Source organism: Pantherophis guttatus, chromosome 1, assembly GCF_059756535.1.
Source record: "Pantherophis guttatus breed Tessera chromosome 1, ASM5975653v1, whole genome shotgun sequence".
NCBI lineage: Eukaryota > Metazoa > Chordata > Lepidosauria > Squamata > Colubridae > Pantherophis > Pantherophis guttatus.
Genome location: NC_142063.1, coordinates 203,810,754 through 203,827,653, shown reverse-complemented (window position 1 = coordinate 203,827,653; position 16,900 = coordinate 203,810,754). Strand labels below are relative to the sequence as shown.

The 16,900-nt window shown below is 40.2% G+C and overlaps 2 protein-coding genes across 7 annotated transcripts in view; one reads left to right on the top strand and one right to left on the bottom strand.

The window, feature by feature from the left end:
• The first annotated feature begins 806 nt into the window (after positions 1-806).
• Positions 807-14,943, top strand: THSD1 (thrombospondin type 1 domain containing 1). 4 transcript variants are annotated; one of them, XM_034432233.2, is made up of 5 exons: positions 807-1,829; positions 3,705-3,844; positions 5,138-6,088; positions 10,723-10,890; positions 12,616-14,943. In XM_034432233.2, the coding sequence occupies exons 2-5, from the start codon at positions 3,787-3,789 to the stop codon at positions 13,989-13,991; spliced, it is 2,553 nt and encodes an 850-aa protein (XP_034288124.2). In that variant the 5' UTR covers positions 807-1,829; positions 3,705-3,786; the 3' UTR covers positions 13,992-14,943. The 4 variants fall into 4 exon arrangements, with proteins under 4 accessions (XP_034288124.2, XP_034288125.2, XP_087742901.1 ...); XM_034432234.2 differs by having other exon boundaries at positions 1,261-1,825; XM_087886775.1 differs by having other exon boundaries at positions 1,262-1,829; positions 3,746-3,844.
• The window catches only part of LOC117674299 (fibrinogen-like protein 1), a 25,834-nt gene continuing 23,763 nt past the window's right edge, over positions 14,830-16,900 (bottom strand). For all 3 annotated transcript variants that reach the window (XM_034432235.3, XM_034432236.3, XM_087886828.1), the window contains one exon: positions 14,830-16,064. In XM_034432235.3, the coding sequence (XP_034288126.2) occupies positions 15,884-16,064 (181 nt within the window). In that variant the 3' untranslated portion in view covers positions 14,830-15,883. The remainder of the gene's footprint in view (positions 16,065-16,900) is intronic.

Sequence of the window (16,900 nt, the reverse complement as noted above, 5' to 3'; positions counted from 1 at the left end):
GTAAGCTATTTTAGAATGACTAAACAGTCGTCTCCAAGATGCTTACACAAAGGACAGAAATCACTAGTACCTCCTATTCATATTGCCCATCAGATAAACAGCTATTATAAGTAGGAGTCATGGTTTGTCTCAGCCTACATTAATTTGACTAATCCCATTTTGAAAGCATCTTAAATTGGTAGCAACAGTAACTTTATGATCAGCCCTTGCATTTATGATCTTTGCAGATCTGTATACTTCAGCAAAGGATAGCTGAAGGAAGAGCATAAGCACAGTTGTGGTTTCACTTAGTAACTGCTTTGTTTAATGACTGAGTTGCCTGTCCCCAATGCGATCTGTAAACAAGGAGTGTATCTCCAGCTCTTTTATAATACATCTAATTCATTCACCATTTTTAACAAATTTTCAACAGGTCTATTCATTTATCACAGGGAGTGCTTGCCTTCATTTCTGCAAAAGATTATCAATCTCTCTGGCATCTCTAGCCACAGATGGCAGGGCCCATTTCCTCCTCTAGCATATAACCTTGTCCAGCTGAAGAGGCCCTTACAAGCATTATTTAGCCTTTTACAATAGTTTATTTAATGTTTCACCCGTTTTCGGATCAACTGAATGGTCCTTCAGTTAGAATTCATTAACAAATCATCATTCGTCCTGTCAATTGTCAAAAGCCCAGATCCAATGGAGAAATCTTGCTGGCTACTACTATGCTTAGTTTAAGGAAGTGTGTGTGATTTCTGTGCAGAAGTAAGGAAATACGCGCATCCTGTTTCTAGCTTAAAAGAAAAACTCAGTGCCCGGACAGCGATCCTATAGCTTTCACCAGCAAAAACGTTTTCGCCCGCCAGGCTTCCTCGCAGATAAATACGTCCCTCGCACCTGAAAACTACACGGGGGGGGGGAAGCCCCATCCAAAATCTCCACCCTCCGCGCCAAACCTCCACCTGTCTCAAAGCTTTCTGCTGCCCGGAGCGCGCGGGACCTCCGGACTCTTCCCACCGCGCTTCTTTCCCGCCTAAGAGGCGCGCAGAGATTTTCAGGGGAACTAGGATTCTGTCATCTCGCCGAGAGCGCGGCGCTGAACCCGATTGTCGCGGGTTCCCACGAGACCGCGTGTTTTTAACCACGGGCAAACTTTTGTGGGCGCCATCGCGCGCTCTCCGCAAGTGCCGGTCGGTGTGTGTGTGTGTGTGTGGAAAGTCCTGCCCCGCCTCATAAACTAGTCCCGCAATTCTAAACGGGGGGGCAGGGGAGGAAATCAGACTTTTCCCGCAGAAGGGCGCGGTGAGAGGCGGCGGGACGCGCTTCTTTCCCGATCCTGCTGGGCTCGGCGGCTGCGCCAGCGCTTTCCAGTGGGGCGGGCCAGCCAGCCAGCCTGTCCGCTTCCCGTCTCTCTCACACACACACGCTCTCTCTTTTTTGCGCCACGCCCGAGGCCAGAGGCGCATCTCTCTCCGTTCCAGCTGGGGCGCGTCTCCTCCGGTAGCCAGAGAGGAAAAGCCTCCGCGGTGCTCCCGCTCCAGACATGAGCCCCCAACGTGGGGAGAAACGGGCGAGAGGTCGGCGGCGAGGCCAGCTGTTGGCGCCCCCGCGGCTTTTGCTCCTCAACTTCTTCACCTGACGTCCCGCTGAGGAGCTCCTTCCCTGAGCAAACTGAAGAGAAGATCCCCTTCGAGGATCAAGTTTGGACTGGATCGCTTTGCGCTGCCAGGGCGCGCAGCCGAGGATACGGCGGCCAGCACTCCTTCAGTGCGCTCGCCTCTTTTCCTCCCGCTCCGCCTGTTACGCCTCTTGTCCCGCAGTTGCCCAGCGCGCTTTTGAAATAGTAGGTAGGCACTTAAGTTATGGGTCGGCGGAGAAGAAAAGTGCAATGTATATTCGTGGGACGGTCGGTGGCTTGCTTTGGGAATGCAGGTAGTTCTCGATTTACCACCACAATGGAGCAACTGTAGTGATTCACTTACCAAGAAAATGAGGCAAAATTCACTTAACAGCTGCCTCACTTAGCAACAGAAATGTTGGGCTCCACTGTGGTCGTAAGTTGAGGATCACCTGTACCATGTTGCTTGCAATAACGACTTCTTTATTTTTGAAAACTGTGTAGATGCTTGCTTTTGTTTGTAAAATAAATTCAAGGATGCTGGCACACATAGAACACTGTTTTTGTTCATGCTTATTCAAAAGTACAGGTAGTCTTTGATTTACAACCACAATTAAGCCCAAAATTTCTGTTAAGTGAGACCTTTGTTAACTGAGTTTTGCCCCATTTTACGACTTTTCTTGCCAGTTAGGTTGTTAAGTCAATTGATGCAGTAGATAAGTTACTAACTCGGTTGTTAAATGAATCTGGCTACTCCATTGACCTTGCTTGTCAGAAGGTCGCGAATGTGATCGCATGACCCTGGGATACAGCAATGGTCATAAATATGAACCAGTCGTGAAGCATCTGAATTTTGATCACCCGGTTGTGGGGATGCTGCACAGGTTGAAAAATGGTCATAAGTCACTTTTTCAGTGCCTTTATAATTTTGAACGGTCACTAAATGAACTGTTGTAAGTTGAGGACTACCTGTATACTACCTGTATAGTTTTTAAAAGGCTTGTGATTCCTTTGTGCACCAATCTGTTTCTGCTCTGGAGTTGATCAATTCAGTAAAATCTGGCCATGTGCAGTTGAACATGAACTCATTATTTCTTGTCTCAACATGATTTTTGGATTTCTCTCTTAGTGTTTCATTGATTGCTCTAATACTCTCTCCACGTTTTTTTCTCTCTTCTTCTTTCACTGAACTTCTGAGCTACCCAATAATTTCTGTGCAAACTAATGAAGTATGTAATTGAAATCCAGATCCCCCAGGCTAATAGCAGAAAACATTAGAAAGAATCAAGATGGGAGCAAGTCTGCAATGGGAAAATAAAGTGATCATGAAAAGTTAAAATAACTTTAAAGGATTGTCATAAATACAGAGTAATGTGTTATTGTCAGTACTGAAAGTATGTTAAAGGGCCTAGCTCAGCTTTGTGTCCTGAGGTGGAATTGCATTGTGCATGCATATATTTAACAATTTTGCAGTGACACAGAACCTTTGGTTAAGACTGGAGGGTCTTAACCAAAGGTTCAGACTGGACCCCTAGCAGGGTCCAGTCTGCTAGAGGCTTGGATTGTTCATGGACAGTGAGACTTCTCATGGAATACAGAAACCACTTTTTTGCAGGTGTATTTCTATTCTAAAACAATGGCATTGCATGCAGTGTAAGAGCATTTTGAATTGCTTAATGATGCGAAGGCACCTTTTTGGATGCTTTTGCCATGCTATGGCAACACAATCTGTATCTAGTCCAGGCTAGCCCAACCTACATATTTCAGGTGTATTGTTGCTGAGATTCTGAATTCATTTAGTTAGCTTTTGCACAACTTAATTAAGTATAGAGAAGCACCAGTTTCAAACGTCTGGTTCCCAGAGGTCTTCTTTGTAGTTCTTAGTTTCTTATTTGCATAAAAGTCTCAATGATAGCTATATGGTGGAGGCTGATGCTCCAGCCACTGCGACCACAGACTATACTGGACGAAAATGATGGACATCAGATTGAAAATACAACTTCAAGGGAAGATGTTTGGAAAGTCTAAGAATTAGGATTGCAGGTCTTCCGAGAGCTAATAGGCATCGTCTTTTGATTTTTATTTCCATGGCTTTTGATTTCAGAGAAATGTATAAGAACTGAAATTTGTTTTGGGCTGGAATAGGACATGAAGAATAAAAGGAGTTGGGAGATCACCAAATCAGGATGAAACAGAGGTTGAACATTTTTCCAAACCTACTTCTAGTTGTGCTCTGTGACTATGGTGAGTATGTGGAAGCATTAGATGGAAATGACACCACTTTTATCATTTTGAAATGTCAAATCCAGATGGGTGGACTGGCAAATCCCATCATTCCTTGATGTCTATTAAAAAACACTAAATTGGACATTCAGTAGGTGGCTTGAGGAAACTTGAGTTATTCTCCTCTCCTATAACTCTAAACATCTGGAGGAAGACTGGGGCAAGCAGACTAGCCTGTTTTCCTCTCTGTTTTCTCTGCCCTCCATATATGAAGGGTGAATTTCTGTATAAAAAAAAAAAAAGGACCCTCCCCCAATCGTGGTTTTGGATGGTGGGGAAGCAGACAATGTCATGGATCCAAAATCACAATTCTTAATGAATTTTAGATTTAACAGCAACAACATTGCCACAATTGAATTGAACCAAGCAGAAGATAAGGTCTCTTACCTTGGTATATACAGTACAAAACAGTTTTAAGTATTTTCTTTGGCAAACATCAAGGGAACTATTTAAAGTTTTAGCTAGGAGCTTTAATTTTAGCTAGTTAATGGTTTTTAACTTTCTAGAAAAACAGATGTTTTTTCTAAAAAAATTGAAATCCAGTATGAAACCCAGGGAATGAAAAGTAGCGGAGATAGGTTTGGCCAATGTAGTTGCTGTCTGTTACATTGTATGATGCAGCAGCTTTAAAATTATTTGCTTGTAAGAATGGTAAGTGAGAAGATTTAGGAGGGAGGAGTGGAGACAGTAGGGGTTTCTTGCTTGTGGTTAAGAGATGTACTTACTTTTATTAAAAACAGCTAAGAAAGAGAGAATTAATGGACCTAGCACATTATAAATGCAAATTCATTACTTCATGTTAATTGTTGTATAACTCAGCAATTGTACATATGCACACAGTTTGGACAGAATTACTATTTTGAAAAACAGAATTGGGCTTTTTGAATCTTTCACCTGTTCTGCATATGAACATTGGTATTCCATTACATTAAATAGGGATTAAAACAGAATGACAGAGTTGGAAGGGATCTTCGAGGTCTTCTAGTCCAATCCCAATTAAATTAAATTGGGATTGTAAATTAAGCAGATAATAGGTTGTGAGCCATGTGTTATGTAGATTAAGGTATGTAAAGCAACCTTTAGAGACTGTAATTCTAGCATCCATTCCCATAGTGTATAGTTTTCAGGGATGTTGAGAATTGTCATGCCTTAGGTGAAATGCTATACTTGGTTAAATTTACTGAAAAGCATGTAAATTCTACGTCTTCATGCTCTTCTCATTAATTGCGCTATCAAATTCCTTTTTTCCTCCAGTTCTCGGAGCAATCAAACTTCTCTTGGACCAACAGACTCATATAGCTTTAAGCAATGTTACAGTATCTGTTAGTTTTCAGAATTATTATGATGCTAACAACACACTGAAAAACACTTCTGTTCTACTCATGGAGGCCAGCAGCAACCAAATTGTTGCCAAAAAACAGCTTCCAGAAAACCAGCGTCAAGGTGTGATTGGTTTTGAGTGTTCCTATTTTAAGAATGCTGGGAATTACTGGTTGAAGCTGGCTTCTGAAAACATCGGAAGGCTTAATTCTCAACAGAACGGAGAAACTCTTCTACTCAACGTGAAATGGCCTATATTTGACTTTGATTTGAGGAGGACGTCAGGTGGTCATGGGAATTCCCTTCAGCTCGGGCTGTTTACTAACGAGTTATTATGTCCCATAAATAAAACAGTGATTTCTCTGGATGTCATTCTAACCAGCAACCTATATGAACTAGGGACATTGATCTCAAATGAGACACTGGGCCTGAGAACAAGGAAAAGCGTTTCGCTCTTTGAGTCCCAGTGGGTGAATTTGGACTGCCATGTGATTAGCCCAGAAGCATACATCACTACATTACTGAAATCAGCAGAGACAGGCTCAATCATTGCTTCATCAGGACCTATAGATCTTGTGCGCAAATTTGGATACAAGCTAGCCATATCAGAAGAAGTGCTATGTGAGTCATCGGTTGTGGCTTCTGTTATTTCTCCTCCATGTACATCTTCTGCTGGACGCATTGCTGTGTTTAAGTATAACCCTTTGGGCCAAATGGTGTCAAAGCTATATGAAAGCATCCTGAATCCAGAGGACCATCAGCTAGAACTCAGTTGCACATTGTTCGACAGTGGCACAAACAAATACTGTTTTGAATTTAGCTCTTCCAACCAAGTGAATTCCGCGCCATGGGCAAAAGAATGTGTACTAATCCAAAGGAATGTTGGTTTGTATTACTTTTCCAAAATGTCTCATTTGAAACTGAAGGATTTCAGGGTCTTCTTGGATGCATATTCCTTCTGGAAACTAGAGTATAATACAAAAGCATAATCCATCAAGTTTTGCAAATAAGCCTGCAACAGTGCTGAGCTGCACATACAGGATAGGATTTCTGCTAAATATGGTCAAATTTTTGCCTTTGCTAGATGGATGATAGGACAAGGAGAAAGGATTGTATTCTATGTTCCTATACCTATTAAAGGAATGAATAGCTTATGAATTTTTAAAACATCTAAATAAATTGTATATTCTATATACAAGGTCTCCTATGTAGGGTGCTGGACTATGCCATTGAAATCTTGCCTCTCTTATTTAAAAAGAAAGAAATTTTCTGTGGTTTCTAAAGTAGAGGCACTAGATGTGAGTTGCAAAAATCCACAAGACCACAAGATAGCTGCGACGAAAAATACAGATAGAACTTATGGACACAATTGAACCAAAAATTTATGTTGATAAGTAAAACATTTGTTAAGTGCGTTTAGCCCTGTGAAAAAACGTCACAAGTCACTTTTTTCAGTGCTGTTATAACTTCGAATGGTCACTAAATGAACTGTTGTAAGTCGAGGACTACCTGTATTTTTTTTTCCCTGCCATCTAATAATTGCCCAGATCATTGCAACCCAGATCTCATAACCATCTAATTTGTGTCCTTTGCTTCATTTCAACTTATACATCTTCTCTTGTATTGTCTAAATATTTTTTCTAAAAAGTATTCCCTGTTCTAGGAATTCATCATCATATTGTATGATGATGAGGCAATTCAAGTAAATTTAAATAATGCAGAATGTGTGAGCATTGGCTTCAGATCCAGATTAGTCACAAAGTGTTCCAGGCTGCCTTGGGCAAGGCTTGGCAAACCACTTTGATTTTCTACCAGACTTTATGGTGCAAACCTCAGCTAGAAAAAGAAAGGAGTATCCAGTCCCTTACAGAAACATGCCAAGTTGTTCTGGTGAGATACAAGTGATTTGCTCAACCAACTGGGAAAATACCTCTATCTTTTGCAATTAATTATAGCAAATATCCAAAGAAATGTGATGATCATGACTACTATGTAACATGCAACACAGATAGTTTTTTTTTAAGTGTAGCCTTACACGATCTTAGAAAGAAATGAACCAACAGCCATTTCGAATCTCTTCACATAGTAAATAGATGAACCTTACATAAGATTATTGTGGAGATCATAGATCACACATGGTGTCTTGCAAAATGTATTGGGATTACAGCTGCCAAGATTCACAGACCAACATATCTGTAAAGTGCTAGATTATGGCAGTGTGATATATGGGTATTATGGCATTCGGTACTAGGATACTGCAACCAACTCCTACACGGTACCATAGGATCCAGGTTCCATTGCCCACCAATACAACTTGTGTGTTGGGGCTAATTTGGATAGACTCTTCAAGCTATACATGAATGAGTTCAAACTGGAAGAATGTGGGTTGTTGCTTGGCATTATTAGAAATTCCTTTTCAGGGAGGGAGGGCACAAGGCAGTCTCACCATGGCAATAATTCTGGCAGTTGAATAGGTAGCTGTTTATTACTGGACCTTCTACTTTGTCTGGGAGAGAAGGCCTCCAGGGTAAGCCATTGAAAATCATACTGGTGTCATTTCTGAGGTAAATTGTCTTATTTATTAAATGTTCCACAATTATGAAGAAGTTGTCTCTAATTGCCAGGCTTTTTACAATTAGTTCTGCTCCTTCTCAGCAGCCCAACATACAAAAATTAAACATTACTTCTATGCCAGGAAATGAATCACCTATTTCTCTGTTTGAAACAGTTACTAAAGGCTTAGAACCAGGGCTGCCAGCACAAACCCTCTGGTAATTCCAGTAGAGCTGCATGTTCTCAGCTCTATGGGCACCCATGGATGGGTGATGACTCAATCATCACCCATCCAAGCTCTGTTCTTTCCTATTTTATAGGGAAATGAGAATTAAGTATAGTGGACAAAGGGGGAAATTATGCCATAAACAAGAGAACCTTTCAGAAAGCACTGTGATCAATATACTGTATTGGTATAGCTGTTTCTATTTTGAGATGGCCTAATTATAAAAACTTTCTCAACCAACTATTTCAAATCACTTGCAAGAATGATTTCTCCCATCCCAGTAGCTCATTGACCAGGAAGGAAGGAAAGGAGAAAGGAAGTGGTTCAAAGGAAGACATTCCTGACCCAATAGAGATGAAAGGAGTCTTTGACACCATTCTTGAGTTTTGATATAGGGGAATTTGCTAATCTAGGTTCTTCTAGTATGGTAACCAGTGTGACTAACCTAGGAGCTTTTAATCTGGAGAACTTTGATGCAACTGACAAACTGAGGTTTCTGAAAGTTGTCTGAAGCATTTCACTTGTTCCTAGCAGTCCCAGAAGATAGGGCTCATTGTTCTTTTCATTTCTTGAATTGTTTCTATGGATTTTTTTAGAAGAAGGGTGAGAAACCTGTAGCCCAGTAGTATGTGGCTAATATATGTGACCACAGTAATTGGGAGTAATAGAGGTTGGAATCCTACAGTGTGTGTAGGTTTTGAAGTTTAGTGAATGAAATTTTGAGCTCAGCCTTATCTTCTCCCATCTTGGATTCTTACCTATTTTGACACAGTCTAATTTATCTACATGAAATTGGATCTGAAACTAGGCAGGTCAGTTCTTTTTACCAAGTATTCAGGTATTTTTTTCCCCTTGTTTATAGAGGAGTTACCTGGAGATATAGGCCAGAATTAGCATATTACGGGTACCGGTATTTGCTTAATGGGAAATTGTAATCAAGAAATATTATGTTTCAACAGATTTTGAACAGCACAATTTTTCATATCATGTTTGTCTACATTGTGTTTCTAATGTGAAATTTTAAAATTTATATAACATCAGATTATTTATTGGGCCCGCTGCCCAGGATGGTCAACAAGTCTAGAGTCTCTCTTGCCACTTCTTATATGTCTTTAACTGGAGGTGCTGAGGGACTGAATCTAGAAGCATTGCGTAGAAAAAGGTTTGCTCCATCTCCACATGTGACTCCTCTATCATTGTCACTCAGTGACAATCACTTAATGCTTCAATAACATGATATATCACCTGTTAGGAATTAGGTGTCAGTCTGAAGAAATTGCAGTGTTGATCACCACAAAGTGGAGACTTTTTTCCAGGTCAGTCATTCTACATGTTGGTTTTACCTATGCAGAAGGTTGAAAGCCATCCAGAAACAAGACGGCATGAAAATGACAAAATTCATGCTTGTAGAATTAGACCATATTATGCTGCAGCTAAGAGTACTTTTGGTTCTCTTTTTTTAGATTTATGTAAAATGTATCTACTAATACCCAGTTAGTAACACTTTAAATCTCTCAAGCATAATCGGTGAAGAAGACAGGAGTGTTGCTTAAGGAACAAAAGCCAATGTGCAGATGAGATAGAAGCAAGAATGGTTTGCAAGGTTAAAAAGGGATGCAGTGGCATGCGGAAGAAGGTAGAACCCCAATATATATATATATATATTATCTTATGCCTTCCATTGTTTGACATTATTAATCATTTTCTTGCTGCCTTTTGCATAAAGATTTTTACCCTAAAAGAAGAGAGTGTGATGGGTATATACATATGCATATGTATATAGATGCTGTTTCCTGCTAATTGGCCTTGGGTTATTTTCTAGTTAATAGAAAAGCAAGTTCATCACAAAAATGCACTTTCCTGAAGGGTCATCAGCTTCAGCTGTGTTACCTTGCTGTACGGCATTTATATACCCCAGATCTTCTGCTACCATTTGCAATCTGGTGAATTTCTCATATTTTTTTGTCTACCCCATAACCACTGAAGCCACTAATGGTCTACAGTTAGTCCTCAACTTATAATAGCTCATTTAGTGACTGTTCAAAGTTACAATGGCACTGAAAATAGAGACTTATGACTGTTTTTCACACTTACAACCGTTGCAGCATCCCCATGGTCACGTGTTAAAAATTTGGATGCTTTACAACCGTTTCATATTTATGACGGTTGCAATGGCCCAGGGTCACGTGATCTTTTGCAACCTTCTGACAAGCAAAGTCAAAGGGGAAGCCAGATTCACTTAACAACCGTGTTATTAACTTAGCAACTGCAGTGATTCACTGAACAACTGAGGCAAGAAAGGTCGTAAAAATGGGGCAAACCAGTGGTGAAATCTGAACCGGTTTACTACCGGTTCACTGGCTGCGCATGCGCTTGTGTTTGCGCAGTGCGCACCATGCATGCCAAAAGGAGGCATGGGGTAAGTAGAACAGCGCGCGGGGTGGGTGATCAGCTGTGGTGAGCAATTTTTTTTTTTTACTTTTAAAAGCATTTTTTTACAACCTATTCGGCTGAATAGGTTGTTAAAAAATGCTTTTAAAAGTAAAAAAAAAGGCTCTGACGATCGCACGGGTCAAGGGCTGACTGTATTTTTTGGGGGGTATAATTTCAGTTTCCACAAGGAATTTGAATCCATTTACTCTTTAGAAGTAATAAATTCATCTATCTTGCTTTTTTGTGCAGGATGGTTGATAGCTTTCAGAGAACATTTCCTACAGTAACATAATTTATGTTCTCCTAGGAGGATCCTGGAGCACTTGGCAAGCCTGGAGTTCGTGTAGTGCCACTTGTGGAGGTGGCATTCGTGAGCGTTTTCGGGAATGCGTCATGCCTTCCCCAGTCCACATGGTGCAAGGTTGCCCAGGAAGGCAACAAGAAACTTCTCCGTGTTCTTTGGAGGAATGTCCCAGTATGTAAGCTTGATGTTTCAAAAACACTATAGTCTATACAACTTTGCAATATTTTTGTATGTGTTCAAGAGATCTCTCTGCCCAATATATTGTTTGGGGACAACAGTCAGCATGGAAGTCTAGGGCAGGCAGCCCCTTGGGAAGGAAACCCAAGTATAGAGCTGTGTCTGAGTGACACACTTGAATGTACTCATGTAATCAATATTTCCAAGGGTACTACCATTTAAGGCCACCTAGAGTCCAGTGAAAATGTAGTATAATATTTATATATGCACTGGAAATTTTACAAGTTGCAAGCCCATACATCATAGAGCACGGGTGTCAAACTTGTGGCGTCATGTTGCGATCACATGACATATCGTGACGTTTTTCCCTTCGCGGAGCTGGGGTGGGTGTGGCCTGCCCGTGTCACTTCCAGCCCCTGGGTCGCCAGTTTGACACCCCTGATCTGGAGAGCATAAGGTTGGGAAAGGCTGCCATATATTGTTTACATATTGCAGTGATGGCTAATCTTTTTGCCATCGTGTGCCAGGAGCAGGGGGGGAGGGGTGGTCACGCACACGTGTGCCCACATCCATAATTCTATGCAACCCCCCACACATGTGCATGCTCTCCCCCCCGCTCCCCCCCACTTCTGGCATGCAATGGCACGGTGGGACTGGAAGCCCCGTTTTTGCTCTCCCCAGCCTCCAGAGCCTTTCTAGGAGCTTCGGGACGGTGAAAACGGCATTCCACACCGCACCCGGAGGACCTCCAGAGGCCAGAAATGGCCCATTTGCCAACTTCCGGAGCTGAGCTTGCGTGCCCACCGATATGGCTACGCGTGCCACCTGTGGCACACGTGCCATAGGTTCACCATCAGGGACATATTGAGATACATATCCTTACTACAAGTAGACCCATTGACCAATTGATGTCATAAAATTATTCTTGAGTGACAGCTATGTAAATACATGGTCTTTAACAGTTTTTAACCTTACCTCCAAGATTACAAAATTCCTAAGAAACCCAGGATAAGCCCTATTTGGAATTGCTGCCCACAGCATGTCAAGCTAAAAGATTTAGGTTGATACAGAGCTTGCTCTGTCTCAAAACAAGGTTGACTACAAGTCCTACTTTAGAGAGAATATTTCTGTGTTTGGTGCTGTCCACTTCCTGGTCAACAGAGCATTGTGTGGGTCTAAATACCTGATTAAGTTGAGATGGCAAGCTTATTTCTTTTATGCGCTCTTAATTTACATATCTCAAAAATGTTTCACAAAATCATGAACACGAAGAGCAGGTCTAAAATGTCCCAGTAAAGTAGATTTTTTTTACAATAAATGCCTTGTTTCCTGAATAGCTAGAACAGCCATTTCGAATGAAGCTGTCACTTCTGCACAAATAGCACACATTTGTACTATGTTTTAATTGTGCAATAAATTTTAGTTACGAAAGAGGGAAAATTGGCTCCAAACTTATTTTGGGCCAGCTCCAACACCATATCTGAGTAAAAAGCAGTGACTACAAAGCTACATATATTTAAGCATCAGAAATCAGTCTGTTAAAAGATTGCATTTTAACTAGTGAATTTCTGGCATAAAGTGATATCAGGAAGCTAATGCTGAAGTAGTTTACAAAGTGCTTTAAGGCCATAGAGTGAGAAACAGTAAGCATTTTAATTTGTTGGGTTGATTGGCACTTATAAACTGTCTGTTATCTGATGTCTTTGCTCTTTGTTTCAGTCACCACAACTGGCCTCCTCACACCACTGTCTCCTGAAATGGAAGGAGAAAGAGCTGCCAATAATCTAATAACTATCACTGGGATATCATTATGCTTATCTATCATCTTTGCAACCATCCTTATCACCTTATGGCGAAAGCTTTGCAGAACCCCGAAGTGCAGCAGTCCAGTTAACTGTGACTCCCCTCATTCATCTGGCTTCCGAAAAAATTCTGATGAAGAGGATATTTGTCCAGACAGACGTCAACAGGAAAGCTTTTCTGAGGGAGAAGCCTCTTGTTTTTCCCCAGGAGACACTTCTGATATAACCTTGAATTTCAGGAGAAGCCTTCATTTGGTCCCCGAAGATGGAGGAGGATTAGTTCATGAAAATTTGCAGTCCAGTGCTCAAAAAATCATCCCTCCCATTTACAGCTATCGCCTTGCCCAGCAGCAGTTGAAAGAAATGAAGAAAAAGGGACTTAAAGAAACAACCAAACTTTATCATGTGGCTCAGAACTCTCTCATGGACACAATGAAAACAGAAAACCAAGAGGTAGCTGCTGCAAGTAAGTTTAGAATAAAATCTCCATTTCCAGAACAGCCACCCGATTACCTAAAGTTATCAGGGGACAGACCCTGTTCTAGAATGGATAGTACATTTTTGCAGGCCGATTCCGTGTGGAGCCCTGGTCATTCCTCAATGAGGAGAAGCCATCACAGATATTTTGATAACAAAGGAGAGTCAACAGAAAGAGGATACCAAAAAAGTTCACAGTTCAGAAGAACAGCAAGTTTTCATGAAACTAGAAAAGCAAAGCCATTTCGGAAAAGAAGCATGTCTACCCTGACGCCAAGTCAGCCTTCATTCAACCACTGCAGAGCCAAAGTGTGGGATCATGTTATGGAAAAACAACACTGCGTTAAATCTAAAAATGTAGCACAGAACACTACGGAACTTGAACTGTATCACAGCATTCCGTTGACCACAGAGTCATTGAGCTGGGGGGGACATATTGCTCACAAACAGAAGCTTCCAGAGAAGACACCAGATCTGGTTCACAATCGTCCACTGGGATCTTTCGTATCTTGCGTCGATAACTCAGAGCATAAGAGAACCAGAAGTGGACGTTTTTTAAACCCTGCCAGTACTTGGAGGAAAGAGTCTACTTTCCTAACTCTCAAAGATGATCATCAGAAAGCAGAGACCCTGAGTCCCTCGCAGTATAGAAAGAGCAAATGTCAAAGCTTTCCATCTGATACTGGATGCCACTTCTATGACAACACTTCCTTTGCTCTGATTGACTCAGAACAACAAATGTATGACCTGCCTGGATATTTTGAGTTAAATGAAGGTGAAATAAGTACTTTGACTGCTGAAAATTTGGTGATCTGAATTTATTGTGGGCAAAAGGGAAGCTGCAGCATTAGCAACTGCAAAAACTCTTAAACTTTCAAAGTGTACTTTAACAGAAAACTCCTTAAGAAGGGAAGGAGACCTAATTATCATTCCATTGAAGCAGGCCAAAACTTGGGAAAAGTAAATGATACCCTAACACAAAAATAATGACTAAATATGTACTTGTGCAGAGTCTCTCTCTAAACTATCTCAGAAATAGACTCTTTAGGGCCAAAGTTACCCTGTATGCTTACATATACAGTTTACAGTATTGGACAATGGTATTGGAGCATATAATACATTTTAAATTGGTTACCCTTACTATCCTCAGAATTCCTCGCCAATGGCTGCTAAGTGACTGTGAAAATGTCTGACATTCTACACCGTGGCATTCAGTGGTCTATAAAATCAGACTTGGAGGTCTGCATTTGGTATTAGTTAAGAGGTTAGTGTGGTTACAGGCACAGCTGGAATATAGCCAGTCTATTCATTTCTATTGGACAAGCACTGGATGCTTCTTTAACCACTGTTTGCATCACAGCAACTCCAATTACAAATTTGCCAAGCCTGTTAGATATACTCAGTCGCAAAGCAATAGTCTGCTTCAGAAGAATCCACCTTAAAAAAGATTATTCCCCCTACAAGGAAACATATCTTTTGCAAATTTCAATAAATTTCAGTTGAAGAATGTTTAAAATTAAGCAGTTTGGGCTTGGTTTCTCCCACTGACATATAGTAATAGAAAGTGTTTGTTTCAGAAAATGTAAGTGAAAAAATGTAATGTGAAACAAGAAATGTTATTAGTGTTTTGTAATGGACAAATTCTAGACATTGATAAACAATGAACTAATGTTTATTTTTATGCTGTTTGAAAGACAATGATATAATTGTAATTATGTCTTTTTGCAATTGCTGCTGGTTTAATTGCATTAAATATTGCTGATGTAAATGTACTAGATAATTTCTCACACATTAGGAATTAATATAATAGTTCACATTTTACCAGAAAGCTGAGAGAACATCCATCCCAAAACTTTGGGATCATCCATCCCAAAGCTACACTTAGCCCATCATGGATTTGTAATATTTCAAACATTATAAATTGAAAAGTGACAGCTTTTAACATATGGTGCTTATTGAGAATAATTAAAAAAAACTCTTGTGAAAATGCACATCTAGCTGTATACTTAATTAGGCAGCTGTCAAGATTTTCACTTTTCTTTCCTTTTTTTCAAATTTAAGAAAGTCATCAGTTTTGAAAATACAAATTTAAAAAGGACAAGGAGATTCCAGGTAAACCTGCCTTCCCAATCTAACATTCATTCAATCTTACAGCAGTCAGAAACCCATTCCTTTCCTTAGAAAGTCTCTGATGGGATTCACATGAAACTGATTTCATTCTCTCTTTATGTACCATAAAACCCTTTCTTCCCAATGACGTACAACGTTTTCTTTTTCTACATTTCCCTGAAGGGTGGTTAATTTTTGGAAGAGGGGGAACAAAATGAATTCCAAAAACAAATTTAAAAGTATCAGTTTATGGAAAGCGGGAATTCAACAACTGAATACTTTTTGTAAAGGAAAGATAAATAATAAGCAAGATTGTCCTTTGTGCCTTCAACAAAGTAGAGCGGCTTTTTTTTCCTCCAGGCCCATTTTTGAGGGCAGATTCTGTATATATGAAAAGCCGTCTTTTTAATTGTCAGCTGGTATACAGGGATAATACAATGATTGGCAAACCAAAGCAAACTCTAATTTTGCTCCTTATTGTACCATGCTCCTTACTGTAAGATTTTTTTCAGTATGCTAAGTCTCAAGCCAAGGACCACATATACAGTAATTTTGGCATGCCTGCTTCTCTTTCTCAAACGTGCATTTAAAAAAAAATCTCAGTTGATTTCACCATTTCCACTCTCTCCATCCAGAAAGGACTGGAACCTGATTTTCATAGCTGTATATTTCAGGGAATACCATAGGCCTCGCCAGGTTGACCAAACCACTCCATTATCAAAGGGACCGGAGTATGTCCCTTTCTTGTAATATCGTCCATTAAGATTTGCTGCATGGCACCTTGTGGAAATGTCAGAGGAAAAAAAAAAAACAGAAAAGGATGTTAATGAAAGGCCAGGGAATGGCCCAAATGCAGATTAGTAGATAAAATGATATAAATCTTAATTATCACCAGATATTACATTATGACCAATTGGTGTTAGAATTGTCTTTCAACCAGGTGAACTTTAGTTGCACTGGAGCAGAACTAGGGATTCGTGAGGGGGGGGATGTTCCAACCCAGCTGAAGGGCACCAGATCAAGAAAGTAGCATACACATTTTGTTTAATATGAAAAATTACAATTTAACTAGTTGCCCTTAAATAAAATTGATCATTTTCTATAATAAAACCACACGAGCTTCTTTATGCCACCACTTGGCCTGTTGCCTGATCTATATTTTCTTGAATTCATGCTATTTCCATTTGGGGCCCTTCAGTTAATGGTAATCTTTTAAATAGAAGGAAGATGGGAAGAAAAGATGGATGAAGGATTGCAGGATTGGAAAAGGAACATATACAATGATCCTTAGTTTCTGAATTTTCAGTATTTCTATATAGATATGACTTTAAAAAATTATCTGCTCTTCCCACAATACTAAAACTAGAGAGAGAGAGAGAGAGAGAGAACCCATTTAAACTAAATGAGTGAAAAGCATTGTATAGGAGGTCTTGCCTCATTTAAAGAATAGAATTCTGGGAATTCACTATCAAAATCTGATCTTCATAACACGTAGAGGTACTATGTGGAAGGGTGTCAAACAAAGGAGATTTCTGAAGATATCTAAAAGATAGTTGTTGGTGCTCACCAGAGTGGAAAAGCTTACAGAACTATTTCCAAAGAGTTTGGACTTTACC

Bases quoted from the DNA above. Each gene is read 5' to 3' on its own strand.
- THSD1 (XM_034432233.2), top strand. From the start codon at position 3,787: ATGAAACAGAGGTTGAACATTTTTCCAAACCTACTTCTAGTTGTGCTC. The intron at 3,845-5,137 runs GTGAGTATGTGG...TTTTTCCTCCAG, and splicing joins AGTTGTGCTCTGTGACTATG to TTCTCGGAGCAATCAAACTT. The intron at 6,089-10,722 runs GTTTGTATTACT...ATGTTCTCCTAG, and splicing joins ACTAATCCAAAGGAATGTTG to GAGGATCCTGGAGCACTTGG.